We start from the raw sequence: 21,212 nt of genomic DNA, 5'->3' as shown, positions 1-21,212 counted from the left end.
TTGGTGTTCCTTGGCTTGTGGCTGCCTAACTCCAGTCTCTGCCTCTGTCTTCACATGGCCTTCCCCTCTGGGTCTGTGTGTCTCAAATCTCCTTCTCCTTTCTCTTATAAAGACACCAGTCATTGGGGTTAGGGCCCACCCTCAATCCAGGATGCCGTCATAGCAAGATCCTTAAGTTAACTGCATCTGCAAAGACTCTATTTCCAAATAAGGTCATTTTAACAAGTACCGAGGATTAGAACTTGGACATATCTTTCGGGGACTGTTCAACCCATTACAGTTGTCATAACCATTATTTTCAATTCAGGAGCTTCTCATCCCTTTTCTAGACTCTGAAAATAGTCTCCATGCCTCCAGGGAGACTCCCTTGCTCAAAAATCTATTCTCAATAAGGAGCCCCAGTGATCTTTCCAAAGTGACTTCCCTGCTTCCCCCTTCAGTGGCTCCCCTCACCCACAGGAGGATATGTGATGTGCTAAGCAGAGCTGTGACCTGGCTCCTGCCTCATCTCAGCAGTGCCATCTCTCACGTTCCTCCATCTTGCACATCCCTTTTCAAAACGGGGTGGCTTCTAGCGCCCCAAACACACGGCACTCTCTTGTGCCTCCTGGCCCTTGCACAGCCTCTCCCCTCTCCCTATGGACCATCCTCTTCCCTACTCAGGGCCTATGCATCCTTTGAAATTCAGTTTTCATTTTCTCTCCTCTGGGAAGCCTTCCTGGACCCTCCTCTGGCAGCATCCCCAGACACCCGGAATTGGCTTCCTCCGCTTTACCCCCAGTGCATCTTGGATTTGTCCCTGTCGCCAAACTTTATTGTTTTGTAAAAGTGTGTTAATGTTTCTGTTGCTCCTTGAGGATTGTGCCTTACTCAACTCTATACCCCAATGCCAGGACAGTAAAGGAAGGTGTTGAATAATGGACGGATGGATGGATGGATGGACAGTTGGATATATAAACAGATGAATGAATGGGTAGATGGTTGGATGTATAGATAGATAAATGAATGGGTGGATGAATCACTGGGCGGATAGATGGATGGATGGATGGATGGCTAACAACTGGGAAAAGGAAAACTCTGAGTCAGGGATCATGTGGAACCACAGGATGAAACCTGGACTAAAGCTGGCACCATCTGTGGTTAGAAGATCTGACCAGTTTTTAGAGGCGTGAGTGTGACTACTCACGACACTACTTGTATCTGTGTAGTGTAAATTATGAACAGCTTTGTGTATAAACGTACCAGTACATGATACCCAAATTTGCTGAGCAAATTCATCACAGCTCCCCCAGAGTACTCTGATTCTTCTCAATTTCCAAAGTCCTAAATTAAAGAAGCCCCTTCGGGAGCAGATAAAATGGGGTTCTCACGTATTACACTTTAGTATGAAAAAGATTCACCTGGTACATAAGTTTAGAATGTGGGTCCCTAGGTCCCCACCCCCAGAGATTCTGATAAAGTCAGTCTGGGGCAGGCTCAGTGATTTGCGGCAAAGTTAAAAGTACAAATTTCGTCTCTGCCCCGTCTGCCCTCGGTGACCTTAGATGGTTTCTTAATTCTTCATCTCTGAAGTGGAGAAAATAATAGTACCTCTTTGTAGGACTGTGATGAGTTAATATAGTGATAACAAGAGTTTGACATTTGTAAGTTCTCAATAAGTTTACCTGCAATCTTTGCTATCATGATCATCAGTGAAACTCTAGATCAGTGGCTCTTAATCCCAGCTGCATAATAAAACTTGAAAACAGACCCTAATATAGTTGGTCTGGAGTGGGTCCCCAGGGATGGGTATTATTTTAAAGCAGCCCGGGTCTAATGTGCTGTCACAGTTGAGACCCAGCAGGCCCTAGATCGATCGGTGCTTCTCAAAATTGAATCTGCCCACAGATCACCAGGGGATCTTATAAAAATGCAGATTTTGATTCAGTAGGTTTCAGGCCGGGGAGAAGCTGCATTTCAACCTTGATATGGATGTTGCTGTCCACAGACCACACAAGGAGTAGCGAGGATTTGGAGTACAACCTGAGGCCAAGCAGACAAGACCCGCAGCTTGGTCGGCGGTTTGATGTCAGCACAGGGACCGATTATGACTGAGGCCATGTGGTTCTTGGTTATACCCAGGTCTGTCACATCCTAGTGCCACACTCTTCCCGGAAGCTCCCCCATCCCTCCCTAACTCAGCTAAGCCCTGGGAGGAGAGGCAGGATGGCTCTCTCTGATTTCCTTGATAAGATGTGTCAAATGAACATTCATTACAGTCCCAGGAGTCCTTTCAGAGGCATTTAAGGAAATGCTGCACATTTAGCACTTAGCTCTTCAGATTATGGAGTTCAGGGTCATCATTTTGCCCATAGAAGGGCCATCTGTATGTGTCTAAACTGCTGAGTCAATTACCCTGCCGAGTGGGGATACTATTGTGGCCTCTGTTTTTGGCACAGACGTCTTGAGGGGTTTTCCAATCATCGGTAAATGCCGAAGTTCCTGGCTCTCAGTCCCTGGCCCAGGTGTAATGACTCAGAGGCCTGCAGTCAAACCAGGTGAGGGAGGGGGTGGGAGGTTAAAATCCGAGCCGGCTAACAGGCAGAGGATGTTAGTTCTCCAAGACTGCATCTGCATCTTCTTGCAAACTCATTGTGATTTCCTCAAAGCAGCCCTCTCCAAGGTTTAAGCTGTAGGCAGAGGCCCTCGCTGCCTGAGTGTACGAGGTGGGACTCACAGCATCGTGAAATCACGCTGATGAAGGCAAAGCTGAGAGCATCTTCATTTACTGTGCATGTAGTTAACGTTACATCATCCTTTCACTGCATGTTGATTAGGCAAAACTATGAGTCACTTAAATATCTGATTACAAAGACTCTTAATTTTATATGACAAAACTATCCTTTAGATTTTCATTTCATATTTTATGATTCCTAAGACCTGGAGTCAACACTAATTACATTTTTGCAAGGCATGCTTTATTTATCATCTTCATCACCAGAATAATAAAAGCCAACACAGACTTCCCCATGTACCCCGTAAGGTAGATATTATTAACCTGAGTTTACCTAAGACGAAATTGACACAAGTTAAGTACCTCACCCAGGGTCCCCTATCTAATAAATTTGGAGCTGGTCTTTGAACCCAGAGCATCCTGGCACCAATGCTCTTAACCACGGCACTCAACACCTTTTGTAGGAAAGCTGCCACTCAGCATTTATGGGAGCACTTCTTACCTGCCAGGCACAGGGCTTGACATGGATTGTCTCCTTTTGCCCTCAAAACACCCATATGGGTCAGGCACTATTAATTTCATTTTCTGATCAAGGGAGTTGATCTAAGAGAAGTGATGTAATTTCCCCAAGTTTACACTCTACCTTGTAAGCACTAGAGCTGAGGGTTGAACCCAAGGGGTCCGTGTCCCCTCTCTTTAGCTGATATTGGATTCTTGTCCCCTGCCACTCCTCTCCTCCAGCCCTGGAGTGAAGGTTTCCTGGATCTGGCCAGGCACTGGTTCCATCAGTACCCACCTATGCCCACTCTGCCAAAGTCCCTTTGGCCATGTAAGGTGACACATTCACAGGCTCCAGGGATCAGGGCGTGGACATCTTTGAGACCATTATTCTGTCTACCATGATCACACCATTCCATCATTCTCTCACATGAATCCTGCATGGTCCTCCATCTGATCTCCTGCTCACATCTTCCCTCCCTCATCTGGGCAGTCAGAGTGATTTTTTGAAGGTGTAAATACATCCCTTCACAGCTTGTCCAAACCCTCCCAAGGCCATGATCTGACCAGGCCACTCTTTGGCCTCTTTTCCCACCACTCAACCCGTCGCCCCCTCTGCCACCGTCACACTGGTCTCCTGGCTGCGACTCCAGTGGATGCTGAGCACACTCACGGTGCAGAGCCTTCCTGTGTGCTGCTCCCTCGGCCCCGGACACAATTCCCTGAATATTTGCATAGCTCTGTCACTCGCTCTGTATTCAGGTCTCTCTGATGGAGTGTTGCTCCTTCATCCCCACTCTCTCCCCTTAGGGTGCTTTTCTTCAGAACATTTCTGAAGTTAGATTGTAGATTTTCCTGCTTTTATTTTTTTTTTATTTTTTTAAAACTCATTTGCAGTTTTTTAATTTATTTATTTATTTTTGGCTGTGTTGGGTCTTCGTTTCTGTGCGAGGGCTTTCTCTAGTTGTGGCAAGCGGGGGCCACTATTCATCGTGGTGCGCGGGCCTCTCACTATCGTGGCCTCTCTTGTTGCGGAGCACAGGCTCCAGACGCGCAGGCTCAGTAGTTGTGGCTCACGGGCCTAGTTGCTCCGCGGCATGTGGGATCTTCCCAGACCAGGGCTCGAACCCGTGTCCCCTGCATTAGCAGGCAGATTCTCAACCACTGCGCCACCAGGGAAGCCCCCGATTTTCCTACTTTTAATGTCCCTCTCCCTTCCATGGAATGGAAATGCAAAAAGGCAGCTTCTTTGTCCTGTTCTCTACTGATCCCCAGCACTTGGGATGATGCTTGGTGTGAAGTGTGTTCCCAATATGTATGCCGGGAAGGAAGGAAGGGAAGGGAGGGAGGGAGGGAGGAAGGATGGAAGGAAACAAGAGATGAAGGGAGGGAGAGAGAGAAAGAAAGGAATGATGGAAGAAGTTGGCTTAGCTCTCTGGCCCTTTTATTGTTGTCATCTAAGGTCTTAACCCTCAGAGAGGATAATATTCCAAGTACCTCAAAAGAAAAGAAATCACTTTCACCTCTTTGAAATGCGTTTTATTTATGCAGATAAATCCTCCCAACATTTAAATAGTCCCACACAGATACAGGCTTCCAACATCATGAGCAGGTTACCTGATATTATTACATCTGCCACTTAGAGCTGTGTGACTAGAAGCTCTCTGTGTCTCAGTGTCCTCATCTGTGAAATGGGTATAATAATAATGCTGCCCTCATAGGGCTGTTGTGAGGATTACATCTGTTAATGTTTGCAAAGCACTTAGAAGGCATCCAGGGACAGAGTAAGCATCACATCAGTGTTTATTAAAGATAAAAACCCAAAAAACTTTTACACTCAAATTCAAACTGTTCTCTCCAATACTCTTCAGACCTTTATTTAATTGAGAAAGAAACTTGGAAACTTTCAGCTTTTTCTTAACTCAATTTGTTTCTGCTTTATTATAACTTGGGAAAATACTAGTTTGTACTCCTATGAAAGTAAAATGGCAAAAGAGTATCTTTGCCCATTTTTTTCCACCAGTGGTCATATTCTTATCAAATAAATGTTTTTTCTATGGACTAGAGCTGTTACAATGTTTTCTAAATACTAGGATTATCAAATTTAGGACTTCATTTACTCAGAGGGTTAAGTGTGAAATCTCCAGGCTGCTCCAAAGTCGAAGTTCATCCTGAAAGACATTATCCTTTGCCTGGCTTTCCACGGGGGTGGGGTTTGAAACCTGACACCTATTTGTCGGTTGCCTCATTAGGTCACCACCTTGGAAAGGCTGCTTCCCCCTTATTAAGGAAAAGCCAGCTCCATTTGTTTTGGCTCCCAGCAACTTAACAGAGTCTTTATAATTCAGCAACAGTCTGTTTTCCTTGGAAGCTGGAGAGGCCAGTGGTTTTGGATCAAGCTTGAATTCTCACTGGAAGTTCCAAAATGGAAGTCAAATGACTTCAGCCGGCAGTGGTAGAGGCAAGAATGCGGGGCAGGCCTTTGGAAAGTGGAGTTTGAATATTGGAGGCTACTCATAAGATGCCTGATGGGATAGAGCCTAACACGGTTTGAGGGTGATGTGGACAAGCCATTTTATTATTCTGTTCAAACTCCGGGTTCTGATATCTGTTTTTGTTTTTTTTTTTTTTTTATTGTTTCCACCTAGAATAGAAAACAGTTTCAACCTAATCCTGGGAAGCAAGAATGGATTGATAAGATCCTTACTGTATACAGATGCAAGACAGGTCCATTCTGGGGGAGACCAGTGAGGGCCACTCTAGAAGGACTAACTGCTGGATAGGCATTGGTCTGAGGAAGCTTTGGGTTGGGAGAAACACTGTAGAGGTAGCTCATGCCCAGGAAGGGGGTTCATTGGCGCCTGTGCCTTTTCTCTGCCAGAAACTATGAAAGAGAACTAAGGTAGGGCAGCTCTCAGTGTGTAGAGGGGGCAGCCTGGGCAGCCATTGGCAAGATCCCTGGTGGGGGCAGGAGGTGACAGGGCTGAGCAGGAAAGACCCAGACTTCCGGTCTCATACATTAATAACCAGGTTGAGCTTCCCAGCTGATAAATCAACTCTCTCCTGTCTTTCTCAACTCCTCTGATATTCTAGGTTCCAGAGAAGATTTTTTTTTTTTAAACAGAGGTCCATGGGTCTTCTAAGAGTGTCCATGGAAGAATTCAAGGGGTTCCAGAAAGCTCAGAAATTGTATACAAAATGTTGTAGGCATGTGCATTGCCCTTAAGTCCATAGTTTTTACCAGATTCTCAAAAGGACTCTGTGATCTGCCCTCCTGCAAAGCTTAGATCACTGTTCTAGGTGGTAGCATAAATCACCCCGTAGAACACTTTGCACTTTTGTCTCCTTCAGTCTCTCATGATAAGAATTTGGCAAAGCCAAAATGTTACAAAAAGGTTTGCACAGCATCAAAAGACCTTGGAGAGCAAACTCTAGAGGCAAGAAGCAAGAGTCAGGAGTATTCATGAGTAAGTGCTGGTCTAGTCTGAGGACCATATCTGGCACACCTGGGGTCTTAGCTCAGGCTGCTGTAACAAATTACCATAAATTGGGCAGCTTAAACAACAAACATTTTTTCTTACAGTTCTGGAGGCTGGAAGTCCAAGATCAGGGTATCGACAGATTGGGTTGCTAGTGAGGGCCCTCTTCCTGGTTTGCAGATGGCTGTCTGCTTGCTGTGTCCTCATATGGAGGAAGAAGAGAGAAAAGCAAGCTCTCTACTGCCTGTTCTTTAATCCCATCATGAGGGCTCCATTCTCATGACCTAATTGCCTTCTAAGGCCCCATCTCCATCACACTGGAGATGTGGGTTTCCACGTTTGAATGGGAGGGGGCACAAACATGCAGTCCATCGCACCCAGTGATGGGCTAACAAGTGACTCAGGAGCCTTCACTTGGACACAGGCACATCTAGGCAGAAACACACCCAGAATGATACAGATATTGATGAATAAATGAGATTATGGTCATGATTATAAAAGAGTATTCACTGACCACCTTCAATATGTCAGGAGTTACATACATGATGAATACATTATATCACTTGATTGTCACAATAATCTTGTAAAATGGATACTGATATCTTTCCCATTTTACAGACAGAGTAACTTAAGCTCAGAGAAGTAAATTTCTTAAGGTCATTAAGTGGTAGAATTGAGATTTAAGGTCCAGTTTGTCCAATCCATGCTTCCTGCCAACCTAAGTAGCTTTGTTACATGCAAACAACCATCATGGTGGCTTGTGGGATGCTGATGTATCTGAGATCTCCTTCAGGGCTCTGACTTTATGATTTTTGAGTTAACTGAGAGAGTGACAAGTTAAGTAAATAATTTGTTAAGTCACACACTATGTTAGAAATTGGGAGGGGTAACCACTTTCCCTTCCCAAAGGGACCACCATGCATACCCTGAGGGGGTGGGATTTCTGGAATGCTGTAGAGTTAACAAGAGGGGACTTGGAAAGTTAGAAAAGGGAGGGGGAGGCTGCATTCCAGGCATAGCTCGTGGTATGAGAAAGCACCAAATTTGGAATGGGACAAACAGATGAAGAAGGTGTCAGGTTCTCTGGGGAGGAGTATGGGGACTGGAGACTAAAAACAGGGTGAAGCTCTGGCAAGATGCTCTGGTGACTTCTGAGCCTGAAACAAAGGAGAACCATCCCAGAACCCTAGGGGCCTCCCCTCCCCCATCCCAACAAAGGGGAGTTCCCTGCGACAAGGGGACCGAGCCCCAGGGGGAAATGGACTGACTGCCTGTCTATAGCGGGAGATCTTCAATTCTAGCAGAGAGCTCTCTGGTCACAGGAAAAGCTATCTCGATTGTGATGGCTTGTCCACTTGCGAAAGATGGTGTCACAGGGGCTTGACTTAGGGAAGAGTGAAAGGTGAGGAACTAGAGGAGGAAAGAGAGGAACTGAGTGGGAAGAGAGGACATCATGTAGGACTGACAGGAGACACCTGGGTCCCAGTGCAAACATCAACAATCTGACATCCAGATGTGGGTGCACAGTACTTAATCCAACCCAGATCCTAGAAGGCAGCAACCTCCCTGCCCTCCACGCCCACCCCGGGAAAGCTGTCCCCGGAGAGAAAACAACGGGAGTGACATCAGTCCAGAAGGCAAGCTCAGCTGTGCCTCAGAAGTGGCCCTGCCAGCTGCTTTTCCCCAGGGGACAGACACTGCTCTCACTGTGGAGGCCTGGAGAACAGCTGAGTGTCCCTTTCCCAAAGGGTTGAGCCAGACTTGGGGGCTTGTGGGAGTCAGGGAACTGCTGTCTCTGATACATGATCTGATGTCCTGTTCGTGCTCACTCCCTCCTCAGCAGAACACAACACACCTTCCTTTGTCAAGTCAGCACAGGCTCCATCCTTGGGGCCTCCCAGAGGGGCTGCCCACCCCCCACCCCCCACCCCCCTCAGTGCTCCTGGCTCCCAGCCAAGCGGACGCCTCTGCGTCAACTCTTTTTCCATCCCCACCTCCCCAAGTACGCCTTTCCCTTTAGTGGTATAAATTTAGCTCGGAATGAATGCAGAAAGGAGGGCACATTCATGTAAACACGGACCAGGTAGCTTTCCAGTCTAAGTTTGACACACACACAGATGGCAGAAAAGATCCAAGTTTCTCTGTTTCCTTCTCTCCTGCTTCTCTCTGCTGCTTCCACTGCATCCTTGGACCCCACACCCTATCCTGCATTTAGCGAAGCTAATTAAATATGTAGATCAGGAAGTGCAACTGTTTGACTGGATAAAGCAGAAATTACTTGAGTAACTGAGGAACATTAAGGAGGCAAAGAGAGCCCTAGGTGGCGTTGGTCATTTTCATGTATTGGTTTCATTGTCTTAGAAACCCATCAGACATCTGGAAGCCTCTTTTGTCTTATGTGCTAGCTGAGTCTTTTCTCCTGGTAGGCCGAGGCTGTGGCTGCTACAGAATGTTTCTCAGTCTTACAAACATCACCTCACCCCAGCCCTGCCTCCACCCCACTGACCAGTCCTTATGTCCCTGAGTTCCTAACCTTGAAGGCATCCCTTTCACTGTAGTCCTTCCCACTCTGAGAGCATTTATAGTTAGTTCTCAAAACACCTTCTCATTCATGAGTTCCTTTCAGCCTTACAAGAACCTTGTGGGGTAGTTAGCTATCTCTGTGCCCAGTTTACAAATAGAAAACCTCAGCTCAGAGCAGTTAAGTTGCTTGTCTGAGGTCACACAGTAAGTGGCAGAGTTAGGATTAGGACCTAGGGTTGAGATTTTGTCTGGTGCTCTTTCCACTCTATCTTGAGCTGCTTTGAGGAAAGGCTCTCTGTCCATGAGGCCCCATCTGGGAGGGTTACATTTGGTAAGGAGAAAATTTTTTTGGTGTAGGTTTTTTATTGTTAAATATTGTTTTGTTTTTAAGGGAACAATTCGGTGGCATTTATCACATTCACAGTGTTGCACAAGCGCCACCTCTGTCTGGTTCCAGCACATCCTTATCGCCCCAAAGGAGACCCTGTCCCACTAATCAGTCACTCTCCATGTCCCCTCCTCTTCCCCTGAGAATACCAGATTACTTGTGTGTCCATGGATTTGCCTTCCGTGGACATTTCATATAAATGGAATCAAGAAAATGTGACCTTTGTGACTGTTTTCTCTCAATAGGCATCATGTCCTCAGGGTTCATCCACGTTGTAGCAGATGTCAGAGCTTTGTTCCTCTTTATGGCTGAGTAATATTCCATTGGAGAATGAGAGTAGCTTTTATGGGTTCAAATAGAAGTGACGATCTGTACCTCCCCTTCTTTTTTTTTTACTGAAGTATAGTTGATTTACAATGTTGTGTTTCAGGGGTACAGCAAAGTGGTTCAGATACATTTATTCTTTTTCAGATTCTTTTCCACTATAGGTTACTACAAGATATTGAGTGTAGTTCCCTGTGCTATACAGTAGGTCCTTGTTGTTTATCTACTTTATATATAGTAGTGTGTATCTGTTAATCCCAAACTTCTGATTTATCCTCCTTCCCCCCTTTCCTCTTTGGTAACCATAAATTTGTTTTCTATGTCTGTGAGTCTGTTTCTGTTTTGTAAGTAAGTTCATTGTATCTTTTTTTTTAGAATGTACACATAAGTGATATCATATGATATAGATCTGTCTGACTTACTTCACTTAGTATGATAATCTCTAGGTCCATCCATGTTGCTGCAAATGGCATTATTTCATTCTTTTTTATGGCTGAGTAATATTCCATTGTATATGTACACCATATCTTTTTTATCCATTCATCTGTTGATGGATACTTCAGTTGCTTCCAAGTCTTGGCTATTGTAAATTGTTTTGCTGTGAACATTAGGGTACATGTATCTTTTCTAATTAAAGTTTTCCTCTTTTCTGGGTATATGCCCAGGAGTGGGTTTGCTGGATCATATGGTAGTTCTATTTTTAGTTTTTTAAGGAACCTCCATACTGCTCTTAGTAAGGAGCAATTTTTGAGACTGACTGGCTATTACCTCTCAGTGAGACCGGCTCCAAGGGGCCAAACACAAGTTGGATCCATTTTGCCAGTGTATGAGTGTATGGAGGGTGGGCAATGGGTGGGCATGCAGGATTGAAACCCTGAACACTCCAAAGGCCATCAGAAGGGCTCAGCGTCCATAGGTCGTAGGAGCTGAAGCTAGGCTTTCCCAGTTTCATTATTCATTCCCCAACCAGGAGGCCACACAGGATTTAACTGATAGGCTACTGTCCCTGCACTGCCAAACCCACAGGAAATCTCTCTCTTGTTAGCAGTGCTGACTTGCAGGATGTGTACGGCATGATTGAATCATGGCTAACAATGAAAGTGTTGATGGCCCCACTGCAAAAAGGGATTCCAAGCTGACGGGGCACTTCATGGTCATTGTACTAAGGCAAACTAGACTGGCCCCTAAGCTCTCTGGGAAGCCAGTGACCTGATTGTGTCTACCAGCATCAGATAACCAGACTGGCCTTCCCAAAGACTTTTCCACTTTGTAGCTAATTCACACCCAAACCTTGAATCAACTCCACCAAGGAGCACCTTTAATATGTGGACATGCAGCTCTCTTCCAAAACACTCCACAATTAAGCTCTTCTTTCCATCTTCTCCTAGGACTTAATCTATGTCCTCTTAAGCATTCCCTTCTCATTCCTTCTTATTTATAATCATTAAATTGACTTACTCCAAAAGATAAGGCTGTAGGTGTCTATGAATCATTAAAGGGGGAGTCTGGTAATGAAATTTCTAGACAATAAATGACACAGGGCAGAATCCTCCCTTTTAAAAGATGAAAAAAGAGAAGTACCTACTAATATGGAAAACTTAAAGAATATTGATAGTTCACCCCTTTTCTTAAAAGAAAAAGCCTACATTGCAAAAAAAAAAAAAGCCTACATAAAAGGGTAGATACAATCAAGTCACTCACTTGATTTGGTCTATGACAGTTTTAATGAAGAAGTAATTGGGTTGTATAATTAGGACCTGCCACTTTTGGAGCACCTACTATGGTCACTCTCAAGCATTTTCCATCTGTTATCTTGATTTCTTGCAATATCCTTATGAGGTTAGAGTTGTTATCCCCCATTAAGGATGAGGAAATTGAGCTAAAGGAATTCAAGTTTGTGCAGTTGGTGAGTCTGAGGGCTGGGATTCTAACTTGTCTTTACAGCTCATGCCTTTTCTCTGTGTCATGCCCACCTCCCACCTCCTAGTCCCACTTTTCAAAATTTTTATCAGCATCTGAATGTCCCAGCAAGGTGAATGTAGAATGACCCCTAACCATCCAGATCCAATTCCTGTATGCTCTCCTTATAGCCCCTGGTTTCTTCCAGCAATTCACAGTGTCGATCAACTGACATTGCCAAGGCTAGCCAAGAGAAAATGAGGCCATCAGATAGAAATTCTACCATTCATTTTTAGATGGATTTCTAGTTGCTCTTTTTGAATCTTCTATGTAGAGAGCTTAGTCAATCTATACCTTAAGTGACATCCAGTCTAGTTTATTTCCCACACTGGCACCCTGTTTTCTAACTTCTTTCACTCTCTTGCACCATGGGGACTCTCTCTATGGATCTGTCATTTGAATCCCATTGAGAAAAACATCACATACTTGAAATCCCATCCACTTTCCCAAATTGTTCACAACCACAGGAGCCAAAAGGGCTCCAAGCGCTGTTCCCCTCCTTTTGATCCTGTGCAGCCATCACATATGTTTTTAATGACCATGTATTCTAAAAGATCCTAGGCAAAAGAGAGCTGATACAAATACAAACATTTTGGAGGACCTGGCATCCTTTTAAAATTACTTTTGTTAATGGAAAGCTTCAGGTTACTCTGAAGTTTCACACTCTTAGGTTCTGTTCAGCAAGACTTTAACTTTTACTCACTCAATGGGTCTTGGCAAGTCATTTCCCTCTCAGTTTACAGAGCTCCCGTTTTCCCCACAGGGGAGTAGGCTGTGATCATCTGTGGTTCTCAAACGACTCACACCCTAAAATAGATTCTGCAATTTTTATTACCAAAACATCTATTTCGCAAATCTAGCATTCTGTATTCTCTCGATATAATGCTGTGCAATACAGCATCTATCAGAAAAACCATTAGACAATACGGGTAGTGCTTATGCAACACGGTTTACTGTCCCAGCAAGAACTAGTGATTTGTTACACACATTATGCACCCATTGTAATAGATCTTTTGAGATTTCAAATGTGTGGAGGGCAAAAAGTCACCAATATTAGCACTAGACTATGAATTCTTTGTAATACCAAGCCACAGCCTAATGTCTAGTATAGAATAGTTATACAATAAAAGTTTATGAAAGAAATGGCATAATTTGGGTTATAAGTGTCTGTGTTTGTAATGGGTTAGATGATTTCAAAATGCTAAAATTTAGAGCTTTGAGAGGAGAAGTATTGGAAGAGGAGAAAATGTTTTCTCTCTGCTCTTCACGTGCCTTCCTGTTTCACTTAGGGTTCTTAGTCACAAGCAGCAGAAACTGATTCTAGTTGCTAGGAGCAGAGAAGGCATGAATCGAAAGTGTATTACGTAGCTGGCAGAATAGCTGGGAAGGCTAGAGAAGGAGGCTTGAGCAATGGGCAGGACCAAAGATGAGCAACCAGCCTGAAAGAGTTCTCTAATGCTGTGTCTTCAAGGTCCTTGGCCAGTGCACATGGCTAACTAAGCCTAGATTGCATGCCATGTCATAGCTTCTGAGGACCTGTGAAACAAGTGTCTGGCATTTCCCGGCTTGCATGATGGGAAGTAGCTCTGAATCTCACAATGGCTCGTAATATGGGAATTCCCCAAAGATGGGAAGGGCTGCACAAATGGGGCAGCCAGAAAAACAATGTGGAAGATTCTGCTACATTTCCCCCTGGACAAATCCCCAGGGTCCAGCATTCTGAATTTCTTCTCTCCTTTGACTTTTGGCCATCCCTGCTTTGACAATCCTCAAGACGGAATAAACAGGAGCCCTGTATATCATGGGTCTCAGGCGGTTAAAAGCCACTGAGGAAGTAAATTGGTCATAAGTCTTCTGTCTACTCCTAGTAAGCCCAGTTAGTACGATGGTTCTAAATCCATCCCTAACTTTTACCTCACTCCATAGATATTTAATTTTGTACATGTGTTCAGAGAAATGTGACCCAGGAGATTCTGATGCATACTACTGACTGGGAAACGTGTCTTAATTGTTCCCATTTCTCACAGTTTCTTTACAAACCATTTCTATTTTTCTGAAGTCCCCTCCCACACCCCATCAGTCTCAACCAATGGCCCTTCCGTCAGCTGGGAAAACTAGGCTTCCGATATACGCTCCCTCAACTTCTCTCTCTTTCAAATAAAATGACTTCATCTTTACCCATTCCATCTTCTGTCCTACTTCATTTCCCCATCTTTCCAAGCCTAACTTGGCCACCAGTGCTCATCTGGATGCCCTCTGGTCTAATCTGAGACCTAATACTTATCTTCCCTTTGGACTGTGTCTTTGGTCTCACTTCCCTGGTGCCTAATTCCCTTTGGCCCTGAAACATTCAAGTCTCACCTGATCTAACAACCCTTCAACTTGACTCTGCTTCCCATAGACCACCTTCCTGTTCCCCCCACCACCTTCATCTTTCACATCCAAACATCTGAAAGGAGTGGTTTTTACTCAAGGATGTTCCTTCCCCACCTCTCACTCATTCAAGTCTCTGTAATTGCTTACAGGCTCACCCACACACACACACAGCTCTCTCAATGTCACCCATGGCTTCCTGGCTGCCCAAGCCTCTTAGTCTGCATCTTTCTTGACCTCCCCAAACCACCTGACTCTGTTGAAAAACACTTTCCTCCTGTTGTGGCTTTTCGTAGAAACATCCCTCTTGATTTTTCCTTCTAATCTTCAGATGATACTTCCTCAGCCTCCTTTCCTGGGCTTTCTCCTCTTCTCGTTCTCTTTTCTTACCCTGGCCATTCTTTCTTTACCTATAACCACAATGTAGATGACACCCAGGTATGTGTCCCCAATCCTGATTCTTCTATCTTGAGATTCAAAGCTTTCCAACTGGTCACTTCCAAAAGATGCCTAAGCCCGTCTTCCACTCCATCTCACCTTCCATCATGCCTTTTAAAAATTTATCATAGTAAAATATACATAACATAAAATTTACCATTTTAACCACTTTTAAGTATGCAGTTCAGTGACACTAAGTGCATTCACATTGCTGTGCTCTTCTAATTCCTTTTTAATATCTGTGTAACTGGAGGGGAAAGGACCACTTATTCATCACCGGGGGCTGCCCCACCTTCATATTACTGGCCGAGCCTGGTGCCTGGTGGTTATACACATGAGCTCTGGAGGGTCTGATCTAAGTTGAAATCCTAGCTCCATGACTCTGGCTGAGTCTTTCCACCTCTCTGGTCTCACTTCGCTCATCTTGTATTCTCTACTCTTGTTGGGTACGCAGTCACTCTGCCGACGTACTAAAAGCTTTGTTTATTTGTGAGCTAACACCCCTCTAAACACTTGTCCTCTGGAGCTGGCACTGGAAGTGAAGAGAAAATGGAGCCTTTGAAGAAAGTGATGGGTCTTAGCCAGAAAGCAGAAGTTCTGGATATGCTGGAGGGGGATGTCAAATCTGGTGTTGGCTTGGATTTATGATACAAACAGCTCCACCTACGCCTGTTATGAAAAGAAAGAGAAAACAATCAGTCAGTGAAACTGTTTTGGTGACTGCTTCAGTCTTTGGGCAGAGTAGTAATTGCTCTTCAAGTGACAGGTGAAACCTCTCTGAATGCTGAAAAGGTGATTTAGTAGAAATTGCAAGAATTTGCCCAGGAAAGAGGTGATTTGGAGAAATTTGATGTGCCTGTCTTTCAAAATGCCTTCTTAAGTCTTGCATTTATAGAGTCATCAAGGATCTACAGAGGTCACATTGGTTTTTTTCCCCCATGTTTATTTCATTTTATGGAGGAAAGTTTGCTTATGAATGTTGGGAATTCTAGCAGCCCCCTCCTGGAGGTGAAGACGTATTTTGTTTTTAGCTTTTTGTTTCCTTCTGGACTGGATCTTATCTATCTCTCATTTCCAGCCCAGGGCATAAAAGATGCACTTTAGAACTGCTGCCTGTTTCAGTAAAGAAGAGGTGAAGTGTTTTGGTGACCAGATCCTGCTTTTCCTTTCAGAGACTGAGTACAGAAGTAAAGATTCTCAGAGTTTCAGCCCAGAATGTCACAGGATAATGTTCAGAACAGATTGCCCTTTACAAAGCACCTTTATATGCATACTTTATCTCATTCAGCACTGACGGACACTCCATTTTTCAGATGAGGAAACTGAGGTTCAGAGTGGTTAAGTTACTTGCCCAAGGCGTCACAGCTAATAAGTGATCAAGCCCAGCCTAGCCGAGCACCTATAGCTACAAACTCTCGGTTGTCTTTCTAACCCACGTTTGGCCACACGGATGGCCTGTGTTGAGCTACACCCTGCCCTTGGCCAACTTGACTGCTGAGGATCCTGCCATTTAAGGCATGTGGGTGAGGCAGTTGGAAATGTCCCCGTGTGGAGTCTAAGCGTTTGGCACGAGCTAGGAGGCAGGACGTGCTGGGGCCCCAATTTCTGCCAGAGGCCCCTGGGCTGGCGTCTGCACGTCCCCAGTGAGCACGTGTCCACCTGGGCGCACCGACCGTGCGCCCTAGCGGCTCCTGGTGCGCCCCGGGTGCCAACCCGGCCGCGCGCTGCCCGGCCGCGCCTTGAGGGCCTCCGCACTCCCCGCGGCCGTAGCCCCGGTTTCTCCCGCCCGCTTAGAGCAGTCCGGGGCTGCGGCCGCGGGTCCCCCACACCCCAGGGGCGGAGCGAGGCGCGGAGACGTCAGGGCGGAGGACGAGCGCTGGGCGAGCGCGCCCTCCCGGCTGCTGCCAGTGGCCCACGTCCCCGACTGGCGCGGCCGGCGGCGGGGAGATGCAGGGAGCGGCGGCGCTGGGGCGCAGCCAGGCGGCCGGGCGGGCGGGGGCCAGAGGCTGAGCCGGCCGAGCCAGCCGCGCGCACAGCTGTGCCCGCCACCTCCGAAGCGGATCCCCGGACGCCCCTCGGCTCTCCCTGGGTTTCTAGCAAAGTCCCCCCCGGGGTGTCCATCAATTTCCTTGGGTGACTACAGCGTGTGTTTTGTTTTTCTTTCTTCCTTCCCTCCCTGTGTGCCCTTCTCCAGGATGGCAGAGGCGGAATTGCACAAGGAAAGGCTGCAAGCCATAGCAGTAAGTCCACTTTCATTTTATTTTCTTGCTCTATTGTCTGGGATGGAAGAGGACCCCGAGTGCTTCGGGGCCGTCGACATTCCAGCACAGTAGCCGCAGGACATGTGTTTTGGGGGTAAAAGTCTGTCAGGGTTCAGCTATGCTGCTTTTTCCTTTATGGTCTGTAGATGGAAAGCCCCAGGGCGCGCTTTGGACTGGGGATTTGAATGTGGAAGATTGGCTTAGAAATAAGATGCTTGCTACTGGGCTTTGGGGAAAGACTAAACAGGAGCATGAGGGGTGGGGGTGGGGGTGGGGGTGGGGATTCCTGGAATATTACCACCCAGTGCTCAGTAATACTGACTTCAGACACTGGAGAATGGCGGGAACGGTCACCAGAACGGTGGCTGCCGTCCACTCTGCCGAAGCTGTTGGTGTGCTAAGTGGAAAACCAGCAATCAGCTCCACTGCCAGCCACGCGGTAGAACCTCTTCCCTGAAACCGGGAGTGTTCATTTTCCCTGTTCTGTTTGATATTGACAAGGGCACTGGCGCAAGCCACCACCCTGGGGAGGGGGGGTTGGGGGGGTGGTCTGGGGACTTCTTAGAACAACTGGATCCTGGGAATAATATTCCAAGAGAGCCTCCTTCTTCTAGGTGTGGATCATCTGAAAACCTATTTTCAGCATACAAAGGAGCAACCAGTTTTGGCAAAGTTTATGTGCACTCTCAGAAAAGTGTACCCATGTGCATCTTGGGTATAAAAGAGCTCGAAAGCTGCCTAAATTTGAGCAATCCTGCCACAGTGTTGCCAATGATCCACAGATGTGGTATTTTTACTGGAGCCACCACAGCTGGATTATATATTTCCTTTTCAGATGAGGGAATGATTACTGCTGCTATATGAAATAATAGCAATTAAAAGAGAAGGTCTCTTAACATATTGGCATAAAAGAATCGCCAGACATTCTTTTACCTAAGTACTGTTTTTTTTTCTTTTTGGTCCAGGAGTTCCCTGGAAACACATATAAATTTGTTGGAGAAATGGTGTGTAATGTTTTGGAAGCAAAGTATATTAAAGTGTTTTTAAAATCCTTTGGACGGATCCTTCACTGGGAAATGCATACAGACTCTTCTTTTTTAAAGAAGCGTTTGATGTGGTCTCTGTGGCTCTGAGATCCTCTTTATCAAAGTCCTCAAATCTTAAAATGTCTTGGAGACTTTACAGCTGAAGCAAGAGAGACGTTTGTTGGCACTGTTGAATGCTATGCCTTTTTTGCCTATTGGGCAATCTTTGAACTTGGTCCTCAGAACTCAGGAAGGCTTTTTTTTTTCTTTCCCTTTCCCTCTGAGTATGTGTATTTTGATGGTTAGTGAGGTTGTTTACGGTTTCTAGAGTTAGTGGCCCAGCAGTGTGGCCAGTATGTCATGAACTTGATAAGAATGGAGATATTCAGTCCTCGGTGCCATGTAGCTGGTGGGTGTTTTATATAAACTGAATAATAGGCTGCTTTACTGTCCATGAAGTGGCTGCTCCAGAGAACGTTCGGTTGCTCCCATCGGAGGCCGCCGAAGGTTTCCAACAGTTGTCACATTCTCTGCCTTTGCATGACCAGCTTTACTGGATGCCTGAGGAACAGCTGAGCCTCATGAAAGGACTTGCTTTCTGAACGGGGTGCCAGTAGCAGCCTACACTTGGGCCACCCTTTTCCGAGTGGGGCTGGGTAATCCCAGCAGAGGCTAAATGGACTTTCAAGAAAGATCTAGCCAGTCTTCTGGAATTCTCATGCCTGTTCAGTTGTGGAATTGAGTTTGTCCTGTACCTGGGAAGGTGTTGATGATTCTCATGAATGATTCGGCCTCAATGAATATATCTGTTGTTATTAGCACAGACTTTCTAACAGCGAATTAACTGTGTGTGTGTGTGTATGTGTGAGAGAGAGAGAGAGAGAGACAGACAGACAGACAGACAGAAAGAGAGAGAGAATTGAGAGATGGGGTGGAGGCGCTTGTGACCACATCAGTAAATAGTTCTATGCCATGCTTTGGCCTAATGCATACTCTCCAAATTTTGCAAACTTGCCTCTTTCTACCACCTTCCTAGGGTTCTCAGGGGACCCTCAGGAGCTCACGAGGCTGCTGCCAGAGCCTAGCCCTCCTGAAGTCTCTCTGGAGATGTGAAGGAGGAAGAGAATGATTCTTTTTTTTGTTTTTTGTTATTCGTTATCTATTTTATACATATCAGTGTACATATGTCAATCCCAATCTCCCAATTCATCCCCCCCGCCACCCCGCTTTCCCCCAGGAGGAAGAGAATGATTCTTTATCTCTTCACCAACTTGGGCTCCTCTCCAAGAGGAAGAGCAGATAGATGGAGATTCTAATCTGTAGGCTCTTGGGTACTCTTTAGTCTGGACCTTGGTTCCTTCATCTGTAAAGGGGGCTCATGAGTTCTACCTCAGGGGCTGGCTGTAAGGTTTAGATACGGTGCAGGTGAAGGACCTGGCATGCAGGGGCCAGTGGATGGTCTTGAGCTAGAGCCCCCATTTCCTGTCTGCACTGCTGCCTTGTCCTGTGAGGGTGAGAGGCAACATCTCTGAAACAGAAAGAGTCTGAACAGCCTTCTTTATCCTTTCCTTTACTGCACTGAAGGCCAGAGCTCAGCCCAGTGTCAATTTCGCTAGCTCCTCAGACCAGGTGCAGAGATGTGACTGGAGGATCCATCCATCCAGTCATGCAGTAGGTATTTACAAAGTATTGCCTCTCGGAAGGGACTGGCAATACCAAAAAGTCAGTGTCCCCAAGTTTCAGCCATCAGAGGGAAGACTTTACCCTTTGCACACCTAAGTTCTAAAAGGGACAGATGTCCTGTGACCTACTAGCCACATGATCATCTGTGGGATTTTTTTTCCCCCCAAGGGAGTGAAATACTCAGAAACTATAGTGCTTTAATTGAATCTTCCAGTTGTGTCCAGAGACTAATCAATGAGAAAAGATGAATCTCAGCCTACTTCCTGCCAAAAGAGGAGCAAATCCATCTTGACAAGTGTCTCTACTCCCAGGTGCTCCTTCCATCCGTACGGACTCTCCCAAAGTTGTAATTTTAGAAGACAGCAAGATGCCTCTATAGCAGAATGAATGTGGGTAATCATTCAGGGCATAATAATACAGTTGCCATTTATTGACCATTTTCTATTCAGCAGGGCTCTTGTGACGTGTGTTCTCTAAAAAAAAAAAATCTTAAGTTGTTAATAGTCTAACATAAACAATTACTATTCAGTAGCAGGAATACTTATGCAAATGAGCACACACCTGGAGCAGGTAAGCTGACCTGGAGGGGTTGTAGAGCACTTTCCAAGAGAGATGTTTGAGCAAGTCTTGAAGATTGAAAATAAAATGTGAAATAACACAGTAACTTCCCAGTGAGCAGAAGGTGTTTATTCACTTGTTTGTTGTTAGTTTGTTTATTATTTATTTGAAATAGTATAAGAAAGGGAAAGCGAAACACATGAAGAAGTTAAGTCAGTAGCCAAAGGCACCAACTCAGCAAGGAGACTCAAGTGCATTTGAGCACAGATGATGCCATTTAATCCTAATAAGCTGATGAGGGAGGAACGTCTGTATTGTCCATGTTTTAAGGAGCCCGACCTTAACAGAAAGTGTCAAGGCTAGAATCAGAACCCACACTGGAGGGCACTGGAGCCCCTTTAGTGACCACTGCCAGAACTGGCTCCCCACAAGATGGTGGTAGCATCTCGTGCTCTTCCCATGAGCTCACTGGGTAGTTCGGCAGCCTCTGTGTGAGCGGATGAGGGAGAAGCAGACTGATTCAGTAGCATCGGGAAAGGCTGAGACAAACCAGGAGGCCACATCCTTTTGAGAGTCTTCCAAGCTGGGTTTCAGTGCATGGAAATACCCAATGGGAGTTCTCACCGAGTGAGGAACATTCCCTTGGAGAAGAAACCACTGTGTCTCAATAGAAACCAGTTTGGGGGGAGGATGTTGTTATGTCTGCACATCCGAGAGGAAGAGAGTCTTCCTTGGGCTCTGAATGTTTCAGAGGTCATCGTGGGCAAAAGCCCTCAGAGACATAGAAAATACGGACACACGTCAGTGTGTCCATATTTGCTGAGATATGCCAATCCTACACTGGCTCTTTAGGGAATGTTGTCACTTAATGAGAACTCAGACTCTGTGGAATAATAAAAATGATCTTTGGCATTTGTACAGCACTTTACAAAAACCTGCATGTGATACCTTAATTCTGAGCTGTGCTGGGCAGGTCTCATTGTCTCCACT

At 45.6% G+C, this 21,212-nt stretch overlaps 1 protein-coding gene across 5 annotated transcripts in view; it reads left to right on the top strand.

The window, feature by feature from the left end:
• Positions 1-21,212, top strand: part of PALM2AKAP2 (PALM2 and AKAP2 fusion) — a 478,191-nt gene that overhangs the window by 111,068 nt on the left and 345,911 nt on the right. For all 5 annotated transcript variants that reach the window (XM_061200121.1, XM_061200118.1, XM_061200120.1 and 2 more), the window contains exon 2: positions 16,890-16,935. In XM_061200121.1, coding sequence (XP_061056104.1) covers positions 16,890-16,935 — 46 coding nt within the window. The remainder of the gene's footprint in view (positions 1-16,889; positions 16,936-21,212) is intronic.

This window comes from Eubalaena glacialis, chromosome 9 (genome assembly GCF_028564815.1).
Source record: "Eubalaena glacialis isolate mEubGla1 chromosome 9, mEubGla1.1.hap2.+ XY, whole genome shotgun sequence".
In the NCBI taxonomy this organism is placed as follows: Eukaryota; Metazoa; Chordata; class Mammalia; order Artiodactyla; family Balaenidae; genus Eubalaena; species Eubalaena glacialis.
The sequence above is the reverse complement of the archived record's forward strand: the minus strand, read 5'-3'. Positions and strand labels throughout refer to the sequence as shown.